Source organism: Phocoena sinus, chromosome 5 (assembly GCF_008692025.1).
Source record: "Phocoena sinus isolate mPhoSin1 chromosome 5, mPhoSin1.pri, whole genome shotgun sequence".
In the NCBI taxonomy this organism is placed as follows: Eukaryota; Metazoa; Chordata; class Mammalia; order Artiodactyla; family Phocoenidae; genus Phocoena; species Phocoena sinus.
In genome coordinates, this window is record NC_045767.1 from 87,566,586 (window position 1) to 87,591,636 (window position 25,051).

General features: G+C 38.2%; 1 protein-coding gene and 1 pseudogene across 1 annotated transcript in view; both read right to left on the reverse strand.

Annotated features, from left to right (window-relative positions):
• Nucleotides 1-5: 5 nt before the first annotated feature.
• On the reverse strand, nt 6-1,103 carry LOC116753972 (annotated as a pseudogene).
• Nucleotides 1,104-6,610: 5,507 nt separating this feature from the next.
• Nucleotides 6,611-25,051, reverse strand: part of TMPRSS11E (transmembrane serine protease 11E) — a 40,053-nt gene continuing 21,612 nt past the window's right edge. The window contains exons 6-10 of the mRNA XM_032631989.1: nt 23,267-23,305; nt 21,609-21,786; nt 20,496-20,755; nt 19,747-19,889; nt 6,611-6,772 (exon numbers count right to left, since the gene is read on the reverse strand). Of these exons, the coding sequence (XP_032487880.1) occupies nt 6,611-6,772; nt 19,747-19,889; nt 20,496-20,755; nt 21,609-21,786; nt 23,267-23,305 (782 nt within the window). The remainder of the gene's footprint in view (nt 6,773-19,746; nt 19,890-20,495; nt 20,756-21,608; nt 21,787-23,266; nt 23,306-25,051) is intronic.

The window sequence follows — 25,051 nt, forward strand, 5'->3', positions numbered from 1 at the left end:
TTCGGCTAAAAAAGTGACAGAAGTGAGTTGGATGCGATACAAGTCACAGGGCAGAGCTTCGGTGGCCCTGCGTATCGGGAGGAGTTGAAGCTGGAGCGGCTCCTGTGGCTGCGGCGGCCAGGGGACCTGCGCCGAGGGGAACGCGACCTTCTCATCCGTGGGGGTGACCTGCGCCACATGGGAGGCGGTGGCAGCATTCTCCTGGGAGGGTTGAATCGCCGGGGGGCTGGAGGAGGGGGTTGGCCGAGGCCAGGGGGCCAGCACAGCCGTGGCAGTGATCTCCTGGCCATCGATGTGTCCTCCGTCCATGTCCATGTGCTTCAGTGCCTTCTCGGCCTCATCTGGATTCTCAAACTACACATATACGTAGCCTTTAGACAGATGGTGGGTGCATCCTTTCTACAGGCATGTCAATCATTTTAATTTTCCCATAGGTGGAGAATATCTCCATGATACGATCCTTGGTCACATTCCTGGTGAGCCTTCCAATGTGCACTTTGGTAGGTTTAGGCAAAGGGCTCTGCCTTTTCCTTTCCTTTTCATCTCTTTTGGGTGGTTTGGATTTGGAGCAGGAGCGCTGCCTCTTGTCCTGCCTGCCCCGAGAAGGACTCGGAGAGCCAGGGGAGCTGCCGGAGCTGGAGCTGCAGGATGTGCTAGAACTTCCTGAGCGGCTCGATGCTGAAGATGAGCTGGAGCCGCTGCTGGAGCCTGTGCTGGTGCTGGAGCCCGAGCTGGAAGTCGAGCTGGACCGAGACCTGGTGCTGCTGCTACCACTGGAAGCGCTGCGCCTCTTTCGAGTTTTATCCCTGCCACGATCCTTCTCGCTCGACTCCTTGGTGGCCCCCTTATCTTTAGAGCGATCCTTGGACTGCTTATCAGAGCGGTCTTTGCATTTGGTAGGAGAAGGAGCCCTAGTGCTGGACTTTTTATTCTTTTCTTTGACTCCTAGCAAGCTCTTCTTTTTCACTCCTGATAAATGCATTCTCCCCTTCTGAGGTGTTCACAGCAGCAGTGGCGGCCTCACTTATCTGAACTCTCACTTCTAACTTGAGTCTGAGAAACGATCCCTAATCGATTGCAATTTACGCCAAAGTGCAGCAAGTCTCCAGTCCAGGCGCCGGGCTGTGAGCACTTCCAGGGTAGGGCTCGGCGTTGCCGGCCTGGGTCTCCCTGGCGAGAGGGCCGCGAGGACGGAGGCCGAGTTCCCGGCTGCCCCGAATTCTGGGGGGCCTCACTGGGCCCGCTGCAGAGCGGACCTAAAAAAGTACATTTTAAAAAAAATTTATTTTATATTGGACTACAGTTGATTTACAATGTTGTGTTAGTTTCAGGCATACAGCAAAGTGATTCAGTTATACATATACATATATCTATTCTTTTTCAAATTCTTTTCCCATTTAGGTTATTACAGAATACTGAGTTCCCTGTGCCATAGAGTAGGCTCTTGATTGTTAACTATCTTAAATATAGTAGTGTGTATTCACTCCCAAACCCCCAATTTATCCCTCTTCCCCACCTTTCCCTTTTAGTAACCATAAGTTTGTTTTTTCTAAGTCTGTGAGTTTGCTTCTGTTTTGTAAATAAGTTCATTTGTATCATTTTTTTTATTCCACATACATGCAATATCATATAATATTTGTCTTTCTGTCTGACTTACTTCACTTAGTATGATAATCTCCAGGTCCATCCATACTGCTGCAAATGACATTATTTCATTATTTTTAATGGGTTAGTAATATTCCATTGTGTATATGTCCCACATCTTCTTTATCCATTCATCTGTCAATGGACATTTAGGTTGCTTCCATGTTTTGGCTATTGTAAACAGCACTGCAATGAATATTGGGGTGCATGTATCCTTTTGAACCATAGTTTTCTCTGGATATATGCCCAGGAGTGGGATTGTTAGATCATATGGTAGCTCTATTTTTAGTTTTTTAAGTAACCTCCCTACTGTTCTCCATAGTAGCTCTACTAATTTACATTCCCACAACAGTGTAAGAGGGTTCCCTTTTCTCCATACCCTCTCCAGCACTTATTGTTTGTAGACTTTTTGATGATGGCCATTCTGACTGGTGTGAAGTGGTATCTCATTGTAGTTTTGATTTGTATTTCTCTAATAATTAGCAATGTTGAGCATCTTTTCATGTGCCTCTTGGCCATCTGTATGTCTTCTTTGGAGTAATGTCTGTTTAGATTTTTTAAAAATCCATTTTTAATGGCACCCTGAGTGCAATTTATTTAATACTGTCCTCATATTTATTTTTAAATATAAAATTACTTTTTAGTGTTAATTATATTAATAATATTGTACACTAAATCTCTAGTACTTATTTGTCTTATAACTGGCACCTTGATCTTGGGCTTCTCAACCTCCAGAACTGTAAGAAACACATTTCTGTTGTTTATTAAAATCACCCAATCCATGGTATGGCTGCTTCATTTTGCAGGAAGAAACCTGAACATCAGTAATGTTTGTTAATTTACACCACCAGAGTGCTAGAACTAACAAGAGAAATAGCCTAGAGTTAAAAAACATTATTGCTGCACTGGCTTTCTGCTGAAAGTTGTTTCTTTGAAAATGTTTTGTGAATTTCTTGAACGTCACAGAATTTAATTATTAAATTCCCTATGTTTACATGAAAAGATATTAAGATAATAACACTATTATTAAGATATAGTCTTACTGTATTTGAACATATAACTGGTCCTGCAAAGTTTCTAAGTGTGTAAGTACATAGGATGATGCACCAGGAACAGTGGTAAATGTAAAATTTGTACACCAAAGGAGGTTAGGGTTGACAATTGATGTGTGTTTGCATAGTACTTTATATAAGATTGAGAAAAAAATGGGAAGATACAATGAAAACTTAGGTTCACACAAAAACCTACACACCCACATACAAATGTTATAGTAGCTTTATTCATAGTAGCCAAAAACTATAAACAACTTGAATGCCCTTCAATGTATGAATGGTTAAACAAACTGCAGTGCTTCCATACTGTGGAATACTACACAGCAATAAAATAAGAATGAATTATTGTGTGTGTGTGACACACACAACTTGGATTGATCTCAAGGGAATTATGCTGAGTGAAGAAGCCAACCTCCAAAGTTTACATATCGTATGATTCCATTTATATACCATTCTTGAAATGACAAAATTATACAGATGGAGAACAGATTAATGTTTGCCAGGGGTTAAAGACTGGGAACAGGGGTAGGGATGGAGCCAGATGGCCATGGGTAGTGTGAGGGGTCCTTGTGATCAAACTATTCTGCATTTTGACTGTGGTGGTGGCCCACAAATCCATACATGAGATAAAAAGCAACATGGAACTAAATACACACACACATGGAAATAACTGCATGTTTTAAAAACATAAAATGTCAAAAGGTTAATAGATTGTCTCAATGTCAACTTCCTGGTTGTGATATTGTACTATAGCTAAGCAAGATGTTACCTTTGCCAGAAACTGGATAAAGGATACACGGGATCTCTTTGTATTACATTTTACAACTCTGTGTGAGTCTATGATTATCTGAAAATAAAAACGTTATTTTTAAGTGGTAAGAAATTTCAGAAAAAAGAATGTTATCTCCACTTGACGGAGTCAAGGAAGGCTTCGTGGAGGAGGCATCGTTTGAATTAGACTGTAGATCTTCATGTAATCCAGTAACTCTATGGTTAATAAGGTTTATCATTTTTAAAAGTTGAAATGAAAAATTAGAATAACAGAGAACAACTTGACAATCTCTTTTGGAATGATCCTAATAAAACTTCTTTTGTAGAATTAAAACTAAACAAGAAGTCAGCGCATTCTGTTGACCTACTCATCTCTTCATTTTGAAAATACTTATTCAAGCTATTGTGATCAAGTAGCAATTGTATAAAATAAGACTGTAGTTACAGCAACAGTTATAATAACACTGTTTCTTGAGCACCTACTATGTTCCAAGAACTTCGCTAAGCACTTTGAAATATCGCATTTTAATCTCTACAACGGTGTTTGAGGTAAATATTATTATCCCTGTTTTATAAGTGAGTATACTGAGGCTTAGTGTGTATAAATAACTGGATTAAGTCACACAATGTAAAATCTGGGATTACTTCTTAACACATTATTAACTGGGGGATTTTTGCAGAAACTAACGCCTGTGGCCGTAATATGTCTCCGGTCAAAAATGTGTTAAATCAATGTGTAAATAATAACAAAGCTATATTTTCTGCATAATACAAAAATAAAAGATCAGTTCAATAGCACTTATTGAAAGACTGTTATATACAGAGCACTTTATTAGGTACTGTGGGAAGAGAGCTAAAAGATGTCGCTGAGAAATGGCCTGCCCTCTTGCACAGTTAATAAGTATTATTTCAGTCATGACTTCTTAACTTTTTCCAATGAGATGGTTAAAACAGACATGTCCAGGAATGCTGAAACCCTTTATAAGTTATCTTTCAAAGAAAGTTATTTTAAAAATATGATACTGTATTATCTATTTCTCTGTGCACATAAAATTTGAACTATTGCTCATATTTTCACTGTGGCCTAACCTCTATTTCTCAAATCTTTTGTAAAAAAAAATATCAGAAATATTTCTCTGAGAAATGTGATGCCATTGTGAAATTAAACTTCTAAAATTTCTCCTTAATTTAAATCTCTTCAAGTTTGTTTGCCAAAGAAATTCCTCATTATCACATTATAAAATTTATTTTAATTTGGAAAGTCACGTCCAGAAATCTGGAATATACTACTCATGGTGTCAATTTATATGGATTCATCTTTAAATGCCTTCGCAAAGATGAATTGTATTCTTTCGGTTTTACTACAGTTTTCATTATTACTTGAACATCCCAAGGGCTTGCTTCCCTGTATCTACCTGTGTGCTACCTAGAGGCCCAACTGCAAAACATACTCAAACAAGGGGAACCAATTTTTAACAGAACACTGAGAGAAATTAAGTTTGAAATGTACTTAAGTCTTTGTTTAAAATTCAACATTTTCCTCAATGTTTTTCAAAAGAGTTCATTAAATGAAATATGGTTTTGCAAAATATTTAATGCTGTCAATTCATATCAGATTTCCTACCTTATTTTAGCCAAGTCCCTAAATTTTATCAGTTCATATACCAGCGTTATTTAGGTTGATAAAAATCAATCTTTTTCTACTAATGTTTCTTTCAAAGTGGTTACGGTACAATACAGAACTCACACGAGTAGCTATACACAATGAGGAAAGGGTAATGGAAAGATTCCGTGAAATCTCACCACCAACAGACCTGTATGCCATGGCACCGATCCTAACTTCACAGTGCCTAGATCACTTGAATGTTGTGTATCTAACAACTCAGTAATAATTTACCAAAGCTGAAATTATGAAGGTGGTTGATATTAGGCTTTTTCTCATCAACTTTATATCTAGGCAGTGAGCAATTCAGTGTCATGCTAGAGGTAGCAGGAGGCAGCTTTCACGATGATGTCTTCCCCCTGAGCCCAGAAGAGTCTAAGAGGCCCATGGTCCAAGCACTGACTGGAAATGTGGAGGAGGGGGAGGGAGTGGTAAGAAGGGGAATCTGCAGTCATTTCAAAATAGAGGTCTGACCTCTAGCTTCATTTGCACAACTACAGCTACACACTAACACCTGGACCTTATTCCCCTTCAAGGCCTTGCAGTTTGGAAAAGCTTTAAATACAAATACACAAGCACTTGGTGATAATTCCATTTCATTCAGTAGTTTGTACTGATGCTGTTTTTATTTCCTCCTATCCAACCATACAAAAATCTTACCACATAAGGTATGCTGGTTGTTCTTAAGTGAATTTTCATTCTAGCCTCAGACTTTAAAAGAATTTGCAATAAATTGATTGGTGACATTTTCCCCATCTTCCCCTTCCTCTTGGATTATTATAATATCAAGCAAATTGATGATATTTATTTTTTATTATTATATATTGACATTCTCAGTAGTGCAATGTTAAATATTATTTGCTTTAACTTAGAATAAGTACATTATATAGTTTGTATAAATTTATAGGCCACAAGAAAACAGAATCTTCCCCACACTTATCTCTTGTTTGCTGGAAATGAAAATAAAGTTGTATTTCGGTTTCTCTTTGTTCCCTTAACTTTAGTTCCCATTCTTTTGCTGTCATGAAGTGTTTGGTATTCCGCTGTCTGTGTGCTTGAGCTTTCATAATGATTAAGATCACTTTCCTCATTTCATTAAGAAAAAAAACACCTAATACTTTCCTGTACATAAAAATGTAGCTCTTTCCTTTTACTCTTTGTCCTGCACCTTGAAAGTGGAAATTTACTGAGATGAGAGAAACTGGGGAAATGAAGGAGGGGATCGCTTCAGATTGTATGTATGCATGAGAAATTTATGTCAACAAGCCAAAATTTGATGATAGAAAACAAGTGACTGCAAGTTGGGACAGAATCCATCTGGCAGAAGCAGGATGCTAAGTGAAGCAGAGCTAGGAAGGAAATAGCAGATAGTTTAGTTCGATCGGTCACATCCAGGTGATCTGCATGACTTCTGCAATTCTGTATCTCTAAGAACGGCCTCTACACAAAAATGTGTTCCATTCTTCTAGGTTGTTCTCTCTCAGACACCAGTTTTGGAAGTGATCCAGTCCCGGAAGGCAGTCACTCTAGCATAAACACCAGGTTTATTGGGATGCCCACATTCGTCTCCCCAGCTCACTATTCCAGCGAGGTACCACATACCTCTAGCATCTGGACTAACCAGTGGTCCTCCGGAGTCACCCTAAAGGAGAAGGAAGAGATTGGTAATTAGTATTTCAGTTTTTCACAGAGAAATGTGCTGTTTTTCTAACATGAGTTTAATGAAAGGGGCAGTTTTCAAAAATCTTCAGTGTGCTCAAATGAGAAGCAATGCTTTTTATCTATGCCAGTAATTGACATAAAGGAGGCACTCCCCTACCTGGAGAACAGCTTAGACTCAGGGTTCAGTACAGAGAGATTAAAGACTCCATCTCTTGGCAGGACAGTACTAGTCTGATACATCTGACAAGATAACTGCCCATACTCTTTATCAGTTTAACACAGCTCCCAAAAGAAGGGTGAAGAATTTATTACTGATAAAGAATACGGACATTAGGGTCAGACACCTGAGTTTAAATCTCAAGTCTGGCCCTTTGAAGCTGGCTAAGACCTTTAATTTGCTTATTTGTAACGCTCCTAATAATACCTACCTTCAATGATAATTTTGAAGATTATGCAAGACAGTGTATGCAATGTGCTCAGCATAGAGCCTGGCACAAAACAGAACCTAGTAAATATTATATATAACCACAAATTCCAATTGTTTGTGCTTTGTGAAAAACAGCCAGTGGGCTGTTTCATTATACAGGTCATAAAAACAAGGTGCTGACTGATCTTCCCGAAAAATCCTGGGGTCTCTAGTTACTGACCACCCATTAAGTGTTCGGCACTATATGAAACTATTAATTTATTATTTCATTAACCCATGTAATTCTGGCAACAAAACATGGAGTTAGGTTTCATTTTCTCCATTTTAGCAGTGAAGAAACTGAAGCCAACAGAAGTTAAGCAATTTTCCTGATATCACATGCTATTCAATATCCAGAGTGATCTAACTCAGAAGCCTATGCTTTCTTTCCCCTTACATTATACTAACTTCCTTGTGAATTTTCTTTTGTCCACATAAAAATTTTAACTAATAGTAATAATAACTCAATTAGAAATAATGTGTTTGTAATTTTTAAATCAATTAACCAATAAGTATTTACTTATACTCTCATATGTGGTAGGAGATGTAAAAAGAGTATAAACATATGAGCCCTCCTCTCAAGCAGTGTACAATCTGCTTATAGAAATAAAATGTATTATATGAAGCTATTTGATAACAAATCATTTTGATAATTGAAACCCAGGCATATGTGAAGACATAGCAGATTAGGAAAAAGAAATAGAAGATGCCAGAGACAACAAAGCTTAAATTTGTTTAAGAGACAGGAGTGAATGAGTCTGAGAATAAGGTAATTAAGGTAAAAAAGAAAGCAGTGAGTCTAACAGCATTACAAGCTGAAAACTAAGTTAATGCCAGCAAGTATCAAATAGAGAAAGATATAGTGGGTTCTGTTAACATTAGTTAGGTCACATGCGATTGGTGAATAGGGGAGTTATATCAGGATAAGGTGGAAGTTTTCATGGCTTATATGTGTTTTTGTCTTAGGCAGTGGAGCCAGAATAATGGAAGTAGAATTGCAATCTTCAGAAGAAAAGGCCTCAGCTCAGCTATTGCACAGGCGGAAGCCTTTGAGGCTCTATTTTAAGAAAATGTTAAGAGTGTCTGTGCCGAGGAAGCCCTCTCCCTGCCCAGAGTGACACAGCCCAGGCTTGCTTAATTCTTGGGTCCTGGCAGGTTGGAGTTCCTCCTCTGCCCAGAGCTATACTCCCATGTGCATTGTCTCAGCCTTAGCAAGTCAGTATTTCTACTCTATTGTTTCTGTGCATTTTTAACTTCCCTTAAGTCAGCCACCAGCCACCCTGGGTATTCTGTCTACCTACATTGTCTAAGTTATTTTTCAAGGTACAATTATTTTTGTTGTTGTCGATGTTGTTAATTCTCTGGTTACAAAGTTGCATAGCCTTTGAGGGGTCTGTTGGTCTGTATCTAACCCTATTTTTACCATAAATTCAGTTATTTTTAGTGAGTGGTTTAGTGAGAAACATAACAGGAAGTTTATTCAAGAATATGTGTATGGGACTTCCCTGGTGGCACAGTGAATCTGCCTGGCAATGCAGGGGACACAGGTTCCATCCCAGGCCTGGGAAAGTCCCATACGCGGCGGAGCAACTAAGCCCATGCACCACAACTACTGAGCCTGCACTCTAGGACCCGCGAGCCACAACTACTGAGCCTGCATGCCTAGAGCCCGAGCTCTGCAACAAGAGAAGCCACCACAATGAGAAGCTCGTGAACCACAACGAAGAGTAGCCCGTGCTCGCTGCAACTAGAGAAAGCCAGCTTGCCACAAGGAAGACCCAACACAGCCAAAGAAAAAATAAAAGAATATGTGTATGTATAACTGATATAACTGATTCACTATGCTGTACAGCAGAAACTAACACAACATTGTAAATCAACTATACTCCAACAAAAAAAATTTTTAAAAGAATATATATATATATATATATATATATATATATATATATATCACAACAGAAACTTTTAAAACTAGAAGAAGCCAAACTAGAAACCAATGTTAGTGATCAAGATATGAAGTAATGAAGGAATAGAGTAGGGTCTTAAAAGAAAGAATAAAGACAAAGAGATAAATTTGGAAGGAATAGTAAAGAGGAAAAATATTTCATGACTTAATTGATTACATGTGAAGGAGATTTAAGAGTAAAAGAAAATTCCAAGAAAAATGAAAGCCAACCACATAAATGAGAAACTTGAAATGAAAAAACAGGTAACATTTCGTGATGCCTGTTGAGTTTAAGATGGCAAGTAAATAAATTTTAGTCTTATACTAACAACTTAAAACATATAAATGGAAACGGTTTTGGAGTACATGAAAATGTGAGACTGAATTTGGGCAAGAGGTTAATTTTGAAGATGTAGATTTGGAAGTCATTAAAGTGACAGCTGACTTAAAGAAAAGATAATTTCTTTGAGTGAGTATATAGAGAGGAAAAAAAATGAGTGTTGAGGAACAGCCAGGCTTAGAGGGAGGGAGAGAGGAAGAGAAAGAGAAACCAAAATAAGGAACCAGGAATGAGTTGTTGGAGAAGGAGGGAGGGGAAAATCACCATATTTCAGGATCATAGAACCCAAAGAAAGATCATATTTTAAGAGGAGGTAGCCACATGCCACTGAGATGGGAAGGAGTAAGACACCCAAGTAAAGGTTTTTGCATATAAAGTTATTAATGATTTTTGAGATATTAAAATACATGGAAGGGGCTTCCCTGGTGGCGCAGTGGTTGAGAGTCCGCCTGCCGATGCAGGGGACACAGGTTCGTGCCCCGGTCCGGGAAGATCCCACATGCCGCAGAGCAGCTAGGCCTGTGAGCCATGGCCGCTGAGCCTGCGTGTCCAGAGCCTGTGCTCCGCAACGGGAGAGGCCACAACAGTGAGAGGCCGCGTACCGCAAAAAAAAAAAATGGAGGCAGTAAAGTGGCAAAAATTGTGGAGAGTAGACATAAAAGAGGGGGAAAAATGGGTGCCAGGTCCCCCCTGAAATAGAAAAGCAGGATATTATAATCACAAGGCTAAACTTGGTTTCTCCTCTTTAATTCCCCAAATTTATGAGACATTCACATCTAATACTATTATCAAAATGGCATTGTAGAATAGGTGATATATTTTCAAGTGAAATCATATACATCTGTGATTTACTTCAAAATAGATCTAGAGTTTGGGATGGGGAGAAGAAGGTTGGGGGGTTAAAATATATAGGAATGAAATAAGATCGACCATGAGTTGATAATGTTGAAGCTGGGTGATGAGTACACACTCCAGCCTATAACAGAAAAAACTGTGGCCCCATTCCAACCCCCATAAGCAAAGGCCAATTGGGGAGCCTAGACTTCCAGCCTTACCAGGATCTAATGAGGCCCAATCCCCCATCAGACTTATGTCAGAGAAGTCTGAGTGGGGAGCCACTCTTTCATCTCTGCCAGGTGATGATGAAGCCCTCCTCTGTCTCCTCTGTGGTGACCAGCTGGGGAGCATGGACTACTGCCCAATGGTAAGAAGGCATAACTTTCTCTCCCAGTAGGGTGATGTCAGAAGAGGCCTAGTGGAGAGCCAAGCAGTGATGAGGCCACTACCCCATGAGGTCAGTGGAGACCACAAGGGGAGCAGTAACAAGATGCCCCCATCCAGAGTTGGTGAGGATGGGAAAAAGAAAATATTTAAAGAAAATTATATTTAATAAGTTTCCCTAACCTTTAAAAAAAAAAAAAAAAAACAACCAAAAAAAGCCACGCCTAGTGAAGAGCCTGAAATTCCACCTCCATCCAGCAGTAACAAAGCACTATTCACCACCCTAGTGTCAGAGGACAATGAGTGGGACTAAGATAGCACTTCCCTACCCCCTTTGGTGTCATGTCAGAGGAACCCTGTTAAAACAGAAGATACAGAGACTCATAACATAATACCCAAAATGTCCAGGATATATCTGAAAATCACTCAATACCAAGAACCAGGAATATTTTGACTTGAGTGAGAAAAGGCAATCAATAGACACTGACACTGAGATGACACAGATGTTGGAGTTATCTGACAAAGATTTTAAAGCAGCCATCACAAAAATATCTTAACGAGCAACTACCACCATGCTTGAAATAAATGAAAAAATTTAGAAGTTTCAGTAAAGAAATAGCATACATAAAGGATCAAATGGAAATCTCAGAACTGAAAAATACAATAATCTACAAAACAAAAACAAAAACAAAAACACCTCACTAGAAGTACTTAACAGAAGAATGGGGATGATTGAAGAAAAAAATCAATGAACTTAAAGACAGAATGATAGAAATTACTCAATTTGAACAGAGAGAAAGAGGAGTGGGAAAAAAAAGAACAGAAGCTTAGAGATCTCTGAGACCATAATGGAAGAGCTAACGTACCTGTTACTAGAGTTCCAGAAAGAGACAAAAAAGAAAGTAAGGCTGAAAAAGTTTTCAAATAAATAATGGCTGAAAATTTGTCAAAGGACATAAACCTGCAGATTAAAAAGCTGAGCAAGCCCTAAGCAGTATAACCCAGAGAAATCCATGACAAGATACGTAATCAAACTTCTGAAAACTAAAGACAAAGAAAAAACCTTGAACACAGCAAAAGAGAAATGACACCTCTTCTTTTAGGGAAAAACAATTCTAATAACAGCAGATTCCTCATCAGAGATCACAGAGGCCATGATTTAAGTGCTGGGAAAAAAAAATTGTCAATCCTAAATTCTATATCTGGCAAAATTATGATTTAGAAATGAATAGGAAATATAGAATTTTGCAAACAAAGAAAATCTAAGGGAATTTGTCACTAGCAGATCTACACTAAAAGAATGGCTAGGTAGGCAAGAGGGGGGGACCTTGAAGATGGCGGAAGAGTAAGACGCGGAGATCGCCTTCCTCCCCACGGATACACCAGAAATACATCCACACGTGGAACAACTCCTACAGAACTCCTACTGAAGGCTGGCAGAAGACCTCAGACCTCCCAAAAGGCAAGAAACTCCCCACGTAACTGGGTAGGGCAAAAGAAAAAACAGAGACAAAAGAATAAGGACGGCACCTGCACCAGTGGGAGGGAGCTGTGAAGGAGGAAAAGTTTCCACACACTAGGAAGCTACTCCGCGGTCCCGAAACTCCCCCCTCTGCCTCCCGCAGTCTCCGCCGCAACTTCACGCTGCCTCTGCCGCCGCAGGCCCGCCCCACACGCAGTGCCCCTCCTTCCCCCATCCCCCAACCCCCGGCCTGAGTGAGCCGGAGGCCCCGAATCAGCGGCTCCTTTAACCCCGTCCTGTCTGAGCGAAAAAACAGACGCCCTCCAGCGACCTACACGCAGAGGCAGGGCCAAATCCAAAGCTGAGCTCCTGTGAGCTGTGAGAACAAAGAAGAGAAAGGGAAATCTCTCCCAGCAGCCACAGAAGCAGCGGATTAAAGCTCCACAATCAACTTGATATACCCTGCATCTGTGGAATACCTGAATAGACAAGGAATGATCCCAAATTGAAGAGGTGGAATTTAGGAGCGAGATCTATGATTTTTTTCCCTTTTCCTCTTTTTGTGAATGTGTACGTGTATGCTTCTGTGTGACATCTAGTCTGTATACTCTAGCTTCCACCATTTGTCCTAGGGCTCTATCCGTCCATGACTTTTTTTTTAAAATTCTTTTTCTTAATAATTAAGTTTAATTGTAATAACTTTATTATACTTTACCTTCGTTCTTTCTTTCTTTCCTTCCTTCCCTCCCTCCTTTAGACAACGAATCACCCCAAATTGAGGAGGTGGTCTCAGGGAGCAGGATTTATGATTTTTCCCCCTTTACCTCTTTTTGTGAAGGTGTATGTGTATGCTTCTGTGTAAGATTTTCTCTGTATAGCTTTGCTTCCAACATTTGTCCTAAGGTTCTATCCGTCCCTTTTTTTTTTTTCTAAATATTTTTTAATTCAATAACTATATTATACTTTATTTTATTTTTACTGTATCATCTTTCTTTCTGTCTTTTTTCCTTCTTTCCCTCCTTCCTTCCTTCCTCCCTCCCTCCCTCTCTCCCTCCTTTCTTTCCTTCTTTGCTTCTTTCTTCCTTCCTTCCTTTCCTCCTTTCCCTCTTTCTTTACTCATACTTCTACCAATTCTCCCTACTTTTTCTCCCTTTTATTCTGAGCTGTGTGGATGAAAGGCTCTTGGTGCTCCAGCCAGGAGTCAGGGCTCTGCCTCTGAGGTAGGAGAGCCAACTTCAGGACACTGGTCAACAAGAGACCTCCCAGCTCCACATAATATTAAACGGTGGAAATATCCCAGAGACCTCCATCTTAACACCAGCACCCAGCTTCACTCAACGACCAGCAAGCCACAGTGCTGGACAACCTATGCCAAACAACTAGCAAAACAGGAACACAACCCCACCCATTAGCAGAGAGGCTGCCTAAAATCATAATAAGGCCACAGACACCCCAAAACACACCACCAGACGTGAACCTGCCCACTAGAGAGACAAGATCCAGCCTCATCCAGCACAACACAGGCACTAGTCCCCTCCACCAGGAAGCCTACACAACCCACTGAAACAACCTTAGCCACTGGAGACAGACATCAAAAACAACGGGAACTACGAAAGTGCAGCCTGCAAAAAGGAGACCCCAAACACAGTAAGATAAGCAAAATGAGAAGACAGAAAAACACACAGCAGATGAAGGAGCAAGATAAAAACCCACCAGACCTAACAAATGAAGAGGAAATAGGCAATCTACCTGAAAAAGAATTCAGAATAATGATAGTAAGGATGATCCGAAATCTTGGAAGTAGAATGGACAAAATGCAAGAAACAGTTAACAAGGACCTACAAGAACTAAAGATGAAACAAGCAACGATGAACAATGCAATAAATGAAATTAAAATCACTCTAGATAGGATCAATAGCAGAATAACTGAGGCAGAAGAACGGATAAGTGACCTGGAAGATAAAGTAGTGGAAATAACTACTGCAGAGCAGAATAAAGAAAAAAGAATGAAAAGAACTGAGGACAGTCTCAGAGACCTCTGGGACAACATGAAACGCACCAACATTCGAATTATAGGGGTTCCAGAAGAAGAAGAAAGAAAGAAAGGGACTGAGAAAATATTTGAAGAGATTATAGTTGAAAACTTCCCTAATATGGGAAAGGAAATAGTTAATCAAGTCCAGGAAGCACAGAGGGTCCCATACAGGATAAATACAAGGAGAAACACGCCAAGACACATATTAATCAAACTGTCAAAAATTAAATACAAAGAAAGCATATTAAAAGCAGCAAGGGAAAAACAACAAATAACACACAAGGGAATCCCCATAAGGTTAACAGCTGATCTCTCAGCAGAAACCCTACAAGCCAGAAGGGAGTGGCAGGACATACTGAAAGTGATGAAGGAGAATAGCCTGCAACCAAGACTACTCTACCCAGCAAGGATCTCATTCACATTTGATGGAGAAATTAAAACCTTTACAGACAAGCAAAAGCTGAGAGAGTTCAGCACCACCAAACCAGCTTTACAACAAATGCTAAAGGAACTTCTCTAGACACGAAACACAAGAGAAGGAAATGACCTATAGTAGCGAACCCAAAACAATATATAAAATGGAAATAGGAACATACATATCGATAATTACCTTAAATGTAAATGGACTAAATGCTCCCACCAAAAGACACAGATTGGCTGAATGGATACAAAAACAAGACCCTTATATATGCTGTCTACAAGAGACCCACTTCAGAACTAGAGACACATACAGACTGAAAGTAAGGGGATGGAAAAAGATATTCCATGCAAATGGAAACCAAAAGAAAGCTGGAGTAGCAATTCTCATATCAGACAAAATAGACTTTAAAATAAGGACTATTAAAAGGGACAAAGAAGGACACTACATAATGATCAAGGGATCGATCCAAGAAGAAGATATAACAATTGTAAATATTTATGCACCCAACATAGGAGCACCTCAATACATAAGGCAAATACTAACAACCATAAAAGGGGAGATCAACAGTAACACATTCATAGTAGGGGACTTTAACACCCCACTTTCACTCATGGACAGATCATCCAAAATGAAAATAAATAAGGAAACACAAGCTTTAAATGATACATTAAACAAGATGGACTTAATTGATATTTATAGGACACTCCATCCAAAAACAACAGAATACACATTTTTCTCAAGTGCTCACGGAACATTCTCCAGGATAGATCATATCTTGGGTCACAAATCAAGCCTTGGTAAATTTAAGAAAACTGAAATTGTATCAAGTATCTTTTCCGACCACAACGCCATGAGACTAGATATCAATTACAGGAAAAGATCTGTAAAAAATACAAACACATGGAGGCTAAACAATACACTACTTAATAATGAAGTGATCACTGAAGAAATCAAAGAGGAAATAAAAAAATACCTAGAAACAAATGACAATGGAGACACAACGACCCAAAACCTATGGGATGCAGCAAAAGCAGTTCTAAGGGGGAAGTTTATAGCAATACAAGCCCACCTTAAGAAGCAGGAAACATCTCGAATAAACAACCTAACCTTGCACCTCAAGCAATTAGAGAAAGAAGAACAAAAAAACCCCAAAGCTAGCAGAAGGAAAGAAATCATAAAAATCAGATCAGAAATAAATGAAAAAGAAATGAAGGAAACAATAGCAAAGATCAATAAAACTAAAAGCTGGTTCTTTGAGAAGATAAACAAAATAGATAAACCACTAGCCAGACTCATCAAGAAAAAAAGGGAGAAGACTCAAATCAATAGAATTAAAAATGAAAAAGGAGAAGTAACAACTGACACTGCAGAAATAAAAAAAATCATGAGAGATTACTACAAGCAACTCTATGCCAATAAAAGGGACAATCTGGAAGAAATGGACAAATTCTTAGAAATGCACAACCTGCCAAGACTGAATCAGGAAGAAATAGAAAATATGAACAGACCAATCACAAGCACTGAAATTGAAACTGTGATTAAAAACCTTCCAACAAACAAAGGCCCAGGACCAGATGGCTTCACAGGTGAATTCTATCAAACGTTTAGAGAAGAGCTAACACCTATCCTTCTCAAACTCTTCCAAAATATAGCAGAGTTTGGAAATTCCTTCTACGAAGGAATTCCAAAGCAAATTCCTTCTACGAAGCCACCATCACCTTGATACCAAAACCAGACAAGGATGTCACAAAGAAAGAAAACTACAGGCCAATATCACTGATGAACATAGATGCAAAAATCCTCAACAAAATACTAGCAAACAGAATCCAACAGCACATTAAAAGGATCATACACCATGATCAAGTGGGGTTTATTCCAGGAATGCAAGGATTCTTCAATATACGCAAATCTATCAATGTGATAAACCATATTAACAAATTGAAGGAGAAAAACCATATGATCATCTCAATAGATGCAGAGAAAGCTTTCGACAAAATTCAACACCCATTTATGATAAAAACCCTCCAGAAGGTAGGCATAGAGGGAACTTTCCTAAACATAATAAAAGCCATATATGACAAGCCCACAGCAAACATCATCCTCAATGGTGAAAAACTGAAAGCATTTCCACTAAGATCAGGAACAAGACAAGGTTGCCCACTCTCACCACTCTTATTCAACATAGTTTTGGAAGTTTTAGCCACAGCAATCAGAGAAGAAAAGGAAATAAAAGATATCCAAATCGGAAAAGAAGAAGTAAAGCTGTCAGTGTTTGCAGATGACATGATACTATACATAGAGAATCCTAAAGATGCTACCAGAAAACTACTAGAGCTAATCAATGAATTTGGTAAAGTAGCAGGATACAAAATTAATGCACAGAAATCTCTGGCATTCCTATATACTAATGATGAAAAATCTGAAAGTGAAATCAAGAAAACACTCCCATTTACCATTGCAACAAAAAGAATAAAATATCTAGGAATAAACCTACCTAAGGATACGAAAGACCTGTATGCAGAAAATTATAAGACACTGATGAAAGAAATTAAAGATGATACAAATAGATGGAGAGATATACCATGTTCTTGGATGGGAAGAATCAACATTGTGAAAATGACTCTACTACCCAAAGCAATCTACAGATTCAATGCAATCCCTATCAAACTACCACTGGCATTTTTCACAGAACTAGAACAAAAAATTTCGCAATTTGTATGGAAACACAAAAGACCCCGAATAGCCAAAGCAATCTTTAGAACGAAAAAAGGAGCTGGAAGAATAAGGCTCCCTGACTTCAGACTATATTACAAAGCAACAGTAATCAAGACAGTATGGTACTGGCACAAAAACAGAAAGATAGATCAGTGGAACAGGATAGAAAGCCCAGAGATAAACCCACGCACATATGGACACCTTATCTTTGATAAAGGAGGCAGGAATGTACAGTGGAGAAAGGACAGCCTCTTCAATAAATGGTGCTGGGAAAACTGGACAGGTACATGTAAAAGTATGAGATTAGATCACTCCCTAACACCATACACAAAAATAAGCTCAAAATGGATTAAAGACCTAAATGTAAGGCCAGAAACTATCAAACTCTTAGAAGAAAACATAGGAAGAACACTCTATGACATAAATCACAGCAAGATCCTTTCTGACCCACCTCCTAGAGTAATGGAAATAAAATCAAAAATAAACAAATGGGACCTAATGAAACTTCAAAGCTTTTGCACAGCAAAGGAAACCATAACCAAGACCAAAAGACAACCCTCAGAATGGGAGAAAACATTTGCAAATGAAGCAACTGACAAAGGATTAATCTCCAAAATTTACAAGCAGCTCATGCAGCTCAATAACAAAAAAACAAACAACCCCATCCAAAAATGGGCAGAAGACCTAAATAGACATTTCTCCAAAGAAGATATACAGAATGCCAACAAACACATGAAAGAGTGCTCAACATCATTAATCATTAGAGAAATGCAAATCAAAACTACAATGAGATATCATCTCACACCAGTCAGAATGGCCATCATCAAAAAATCTAGAAACAATAAATGCTGGAGAGGGTGTGGAGAAAAGGGGACACTCTTGCACTGCTGGTGGGAATGTGAATTGGTTCAGCCACTGTGGAGAACAGTATGGAGGTTCCTTAAAAAACTACAAATAGAATTACCATATGACCCAGCAATCCCACTACTTGGCATATACCCTGAGAAAACCAAAATTCAAAGAGAGTCATGTACCAAAATGTTCATTGCAGCTCTATTTACAATAGCCCAGAGATGGAAACAACCTAAGCGCCCATCATCGGATGAATGGATAAAGAAGATGTGGCACATATACACAATGGAATATTACTCAGCCTTAAAAAGAAATGAAATTGAGCTATTTATAATGAGATGGATAGACCTAGAATCTGTCATACAGAGTGAAGTAAGTCAGAAAGAAAAAGACAAATACCATGTGCTAACACATATATATGGAATTTAAGGGGAAAAAATGTCATGAAGAACCTAGGGGTAAGATAGGAATAAAGACGCAGACCTACTGGAGAACGGACTTGAGGGTATGGGGAGGGGGAGGGGTGAGTTTTGACAGGGCGAGAGAGAGTCATGGACATATACACACTAACAAACGTAGTAAGGTAGATAGCTGGGGGGAAGCAGCCGCAAGGCACAGGGATATTAGCTCGGTGCTTTGTGACAGCCTGGAAGGGTGGGATGGGGAGAGTGGGAGGGAGGGAGACGCAAGAGGGAAGACATATGGGAACATATGTATATGTATAGCTGATTCACTTTGTTGTAAAGCAGAAACTAACACACCATTGTAAAGCAATTATACCCCAATAAAGATGTTTAAAAAAAAAAAAAAAAAGAATCAGAAAAAAAAAAAAAAAAAAAAAAAAGAATGGCTAATGGAAGTTTCTGAAACAGGAAAGAAATGATATAAAAATAATCTTAGAAAACCAGAGGGAAAGAAAGAACAAATTACGAGTAAATAGACTTCCCTTCTCCTCTTGAGTTTTCTAAGTTACATTTGGCACTTGAAGCAGAAACACTGTTTGATGTGGCTCTCAGCATATAGAGAGGAAATATTTAATATTTATTAATATTTAATATTATAAATGAGGGAGGGTTAAAGAGACTTAAAGGGAGGTACATTTTCTATTCTAAACCCCAGTCAAACTAGTAAAATCTCAGTGCCAGTAGACTCTGATAAGTTATGTGTGTTTAACTTAGAGGAACCACACAATTTTCTTACAAAGCGAGAGTCTGGTCAAAAACACTAATAAATAAATCAAAGTGGAATTCTAAAAAAAGGTTACTGTATGATGCTACACTCTCAAAATTACAAAATTATAGAGGGCGAACAGATTGGTGATTGCCAGGTGTTAGTGATGGTAAAGTGTTGGGAGAGGGAAATAGATGTTATTATAAAGGGAGACAGACCTCTGTGATGATAGATGAGACCCCTCTGTACTATCTTTGCAACTTCCTGTAAAGCTGTAATTATTTAAAAATAAAAGGTGAACAAAAAATTATGTAGCAAACCACTTACCTGGCACGCATCTCTGTTTCCTTTCAAGGATCCAGCACATAACATTCTAGGAGTTATGGCATTATTGTAAGCTTTGTGTTCATTACAGATTTTAGTGTCTATGAGATCCACCTGTACTTGCCGAAGGTGATTTTGACTACTTCCTAAAGGAAAAAAATAGACTTCATATTTATAAATCTACATATATTCTATAAACCTGAAGAAATTCTTTTATAATTAATTATTAGATAAGGTGGTGGCATAGAATCTTAGGATACATATTTTTTCAGGTACAGTAAAATTTGGGAAATGAATTCTTTTCTAACTATTTTAAATGAAGTTAGGTGCCTAGGAAAGAAGCTCCAGTTGTTTAAGTAATTTCTCTGTCATTGTTAAGCTTAGAAGATAATTTCAGCAGGGGAGAATGGTGGCTTTATGATTCTCTGATCTTCACAACTGGTTGTATGTATTAATGATCCCTAATCTCTTATGTGGTTAATACCCTAATAAAAATTTCAGATATATTTACTCTTTCAGACACCTTACCAAGCACAGTTACTATAGTGGTAGTGATGTATTTGATAGTAACCTAAGGCCTGAAGGAATTTATGTGTCTTCTAAATGACTTAGTTCACAAGTAGGGCCTGACTTGGCCCCGGTCCATATGACCAACCCACAGACATATTTTGGCATAATGGCATTCCATTGTTTAAATGCCTTAGAATACCAAATTAAATTACTATGATTTGACTTTCTCCTCAGATGCGCACCATCATTTTGCAGTGCTCCAAATCCTGTCACAAACATCTCATCACCAGGGTGGAATTCACGGGATGCATCAGGGAGACAAATTCTGTGTACTGCATTTGTGTAGGGAACAGGGCTAGAAAGCTCTGCAACTGAAATATCATAGTCATGTGATGGATATTTGTATTTTTCATGCACAATTATCCTCCGGAGGCCTTGTTTCATTTTTGGAGTCTCTATTTTTACTCCAAAGGAAGCAGTCCATCTGGCTGGGTCCTTATACCTGAGGAGAAAGTATGAGGAACAAATCCTACTTTACCATTTTTACCAATATAACTATTTATATTAAATAATTTAGTGTAAAAGTATCAATGTAAGTGTTCTTTTTAAAATGATGGTTTATATGCATAGATACAAACTCTTTCCAATCTAAGGCTCAGGTGTCAGATCAGGTGGAAATTCCACCTTGGCATGTTTCTTAGGATATGCACGCCACTCAGCATGCTGAGTCACCCACTCCAGATCCTAGGACCTTTTGACATTTCTGGGCATCAGTTGACTCCAGGGGACATATGGAAAGCATATCCTGTACAGAATGAGAGAACTGAATGTATTCTATGTGCACCATGTTGCCTATCCACACATTTCTCTGAAAATCAAAAATGTTATACAATAATTTAACAAAGTATTACTTATCCTGTATACTGTAGGCATTTTGCACTGGGTTGGAAGATTGAATTGAAATTCATTGAAATATAACTAGTCGACCTATTCAGTTGTATAATTTGTTACTACCAAATTTCTTCATATTTAATTTTTTCTTACAACGTGGAATTTCCCTATCAGGGTCAAACCTACAATCCACCTAGCCTCCATCCCTGATAGATGACTCTCAAATTCCTGCTTCCTTTGATAAATTATTGTGTAGTTGTCAATGGATAATTTATCTACATGTACTTTGGTACCATTTCCATTTCTAAACTATAAAACCTCTTACTAAGGTTTATGAATTTCCCACTCTCATATGTATATGATCTTTAATTTGTATTAAACTCATCTCTCATGAGGTATTTCCTTCCTGCCAAGCCGCAGTGCACTTTGCTTACCCTTAGTCATTCTCAAGGTTCAGGACTTACGTTCTAAAGCAGTGAGCAGCACTCACAAGCCATGTGTCATTAATCAAAGTTGCTCCACAGCGATGGATCCCATCCCATTGCAGACTAGCTTGCCATGGCCATTCACCCTCTTGTACCTCTGTCCCACCAACAATCCTGAGACTCTGTGTTGTAGTTTTGTTCCTTCGTGTCCCGCAGCCTGCAAAAGACATGATGCGTTAGTTAGCAGTTGTTTTTTAAGTATCAAATTGTGTTACTGCGTCTCAAATTTCTTATACTTTGTGCTCCAACAGTATCAAATATTTTCTCTTGCGCTTACCTTTGCTTAAACTATAGTGTTCCATTTATTTAACTCCTTTTCATCTTGTAAGATTTAAATCAGTCATGACCTTCTCTAGGATGCCTTCCCTAATAATTCCCTTGCCTCCAGACTGGATTACTTATGACTTTCTTGATGCTTACATCAAAATAATAATAACAATAATAATACTCTGTGTATATATATCTCTCTATATAATAGATTAATATATATTAGTTTATATTATTGTGTGTATATATGTCTAATATTAGTATGAGGGTTATTGTTTATAACAGGATGTCTCAATCTTGGCACTATTGACACTGTTAGATGGATAATTCCTTGTGTGGGCAGCCGTCTCATGCATAATAGGATGTTTAAAGGATCCCTGGCCTATATACACTAGTACCAGTAGCATCCCCCCACTACAATCATGATAACCAAAATGCCACAATAGGACAGAGTCACTTGGGGGCCAAATTGCCCCTGTTTGAGAACTATTATTTTAGAACTCTGTTTATGCATTAGTCTCATATATCTAGTCTCATTTGAGTATGAGCTGCCTTAAGCAAGGAGTAAATCTTATCCATTTTATATCCCTGTTGACTAGCACAGCACTAGCACATAGCAAGTTCCCACTAAATATTGGTGACAAAAATATATGCCATTTAGGTAATGGGATTATCCTTTGGTTTTTATGTTTAGTTAAGTTTGTGAATTAACCAACATTCTGAGCTAGTGAATAACACACTTCCTTTCATCTTTTAACATAAATGTATTGTGTACTAATTCTGTTAAATATCAAATGTATTCTCTAAATCATGGTAGGGTACTCTGCTATAGGGGAAAGGAAATACTAAGCCTTGAGTCAGTATTTTTTTAAAATATGGGTGAAGATATTATCTGGGCCTTCAATAATTTCATCAGTCTATACTCCAACCCCGTAATTGTCTGTAATTTTTACAATAGGGATTAATAACATCAAGATTTTATTTAGTGTAGAGTAACACTAAATTTCTGCCTCTAGCTGACAAATAGCAACATACAGATTACTTTTATATAATCTTTAGAAAATGTTCATGAGAGTATATTGTAGATATCTGCAATCAGAACATTGAGGAGTATTTTTGCCTTTTCTTTAACAACTGTACTACTCTCTTCCACTACACATCTGCCACAAGCCCCATACACCCATTCCAAAGTCCTCCCAGTTTTTATCCTTTTGCAATAAAATGTGCCTCAGAAATAAGATAAAATACCATGAGCTGTGCACAGATCAAACTTTGTTCTGACCCTATAATACCAATAAAGTAAGCCTAAATAATCCAGAGTTAAATTTTTCATTCAGGTAATGCAATTTTAATAAATATATTAAACTTACAATTGTTTAGAAAGTTGTCTGTTTCTGTCTTGTTGATTTCTGAAACACACAGAAATGGTGAATAGAACAGGGTCTGCACATCAGAATTTCATAATGCCTCTGAGTACTTCAAATACTAAAGGTTGCTCAATTCCATTATCGGATAGTATCTCTATGTTGTTAAAAAAAAAAGCAACACAGTTAGTTTATCATAGATAGAAAACGTTCATTGTCTTGGGGAGAAGGGAGATTTGAACAGTGTTTCTTAAACTTTAGTGTGGCTAAAAGTCACCTAGAGAGCATCTTTATACTGTAAATTCCTGTTCCTCTTCCCACTGATTCTGACTCAGTAGCTTTGTGCTGAAACCCAGAAATCTGAATTTTATAGCCGGAAATAAGATGCAGGTAGTTCAGCCTTTTGCGTGGGACATACTATTCTAAACCAGAGTATTGATTCCCCAGATGCGATAGTATTTTTATTGCCCATTATTTCAGATTTTTTTTTTACCAAACTCATAGTCATAGTTCCATCTGTATAACATATTCCAGTGGCCATAAATTTGTCCTTATTCCCATTTAAAAGCAAATGTTATCCTTTTCCAGGTCTTCTTTCTGCTGAAGTTTTAGCAAGACAGTTTGCCCTCAAATTGTCATTCAACTCTAGCCAGTGGCTCCTTAGTTTGTTGACTTGTCAACAATCAGGCCCTAATGCTATACAAACACTAAACCAACCGACAGATACATAAAACTTTAAGAACTCAAATTTCCTGACTCAGTAGATTTCCAGTGGCCCAACCTATTTTCTTAGAACCTGGTAAGATGGGAGTTCTAAATGCAAAAAATTTTAAAGTTAATTTTTATTTTAGTATTTAATAGTATTGATTTACCAAAAAAAAAAAATCTGTATTCTTGAGAGGCTTCTTTCTAACTTTCTCTGTTCTGGCTATATTTGGGGAAAATGACAAAAATGAGGAAGAAGCGACCATTTATTCTCAGTAAATAAAACACCACCACTAGTCTCCCTATTTCAATAATCTGTTCTTTATTTCAAGCTTTTCCTAGAGAAAATTCTGGATTTGCATTTTTTTTAATTGGAGTATATTTTCTTTACAATGTTGTATTAGTTTCTGCTGTACAGTGACGTGAATCAGCTATATGTATACATATATCCCCTCCCTCTTAGACCTCCCTCACACCCGACTCACCCCACATCCCACCCATCTAGGTCATCACAGAGCACCGAGCTTTCTGTGCTTTATAGCATGTTTCTACTAGCTATTTTACACATGGTAGTGTACATATGTCAATCCTAATCTCTCAGTTCATCCCACCCTCCCCTTCCCTACCTGTGTCTACATATCTGTTCTGTACATCTATGTTTCTATTCCTGCCCTGCATATAGGTTCATCTGTACCATTTTTCTAGATTCCACATATATACGTTAATATACAATACTTGTTTTTATTTTTCTAGCTTACTTCACTCTGTATGAAAGACTCTAGGTCCATCCACATCTCTACAAATGACCCAATTTCATTCCTTTTTATGGCTAAGAAATATTCCATTGTACATATGTACCATATCTTCTTTACCCATTCATCTGTCATTGGACATTTAGGTTGTTTCCATGTCCTGCCTATTGTAAATAGTGCTGCAATGAACATTGGGGTGCATGTGTCTTTTTGCATTATGGTTTTCTCAGGGTATATGCCCAGTACTAGAACTGCTGGGTCATATGGTAGTTCTACTTTTAGTTTTTAAAGGAACCTCCATACTGTTCTCCATAGTGGCTGTATCAATTTACAT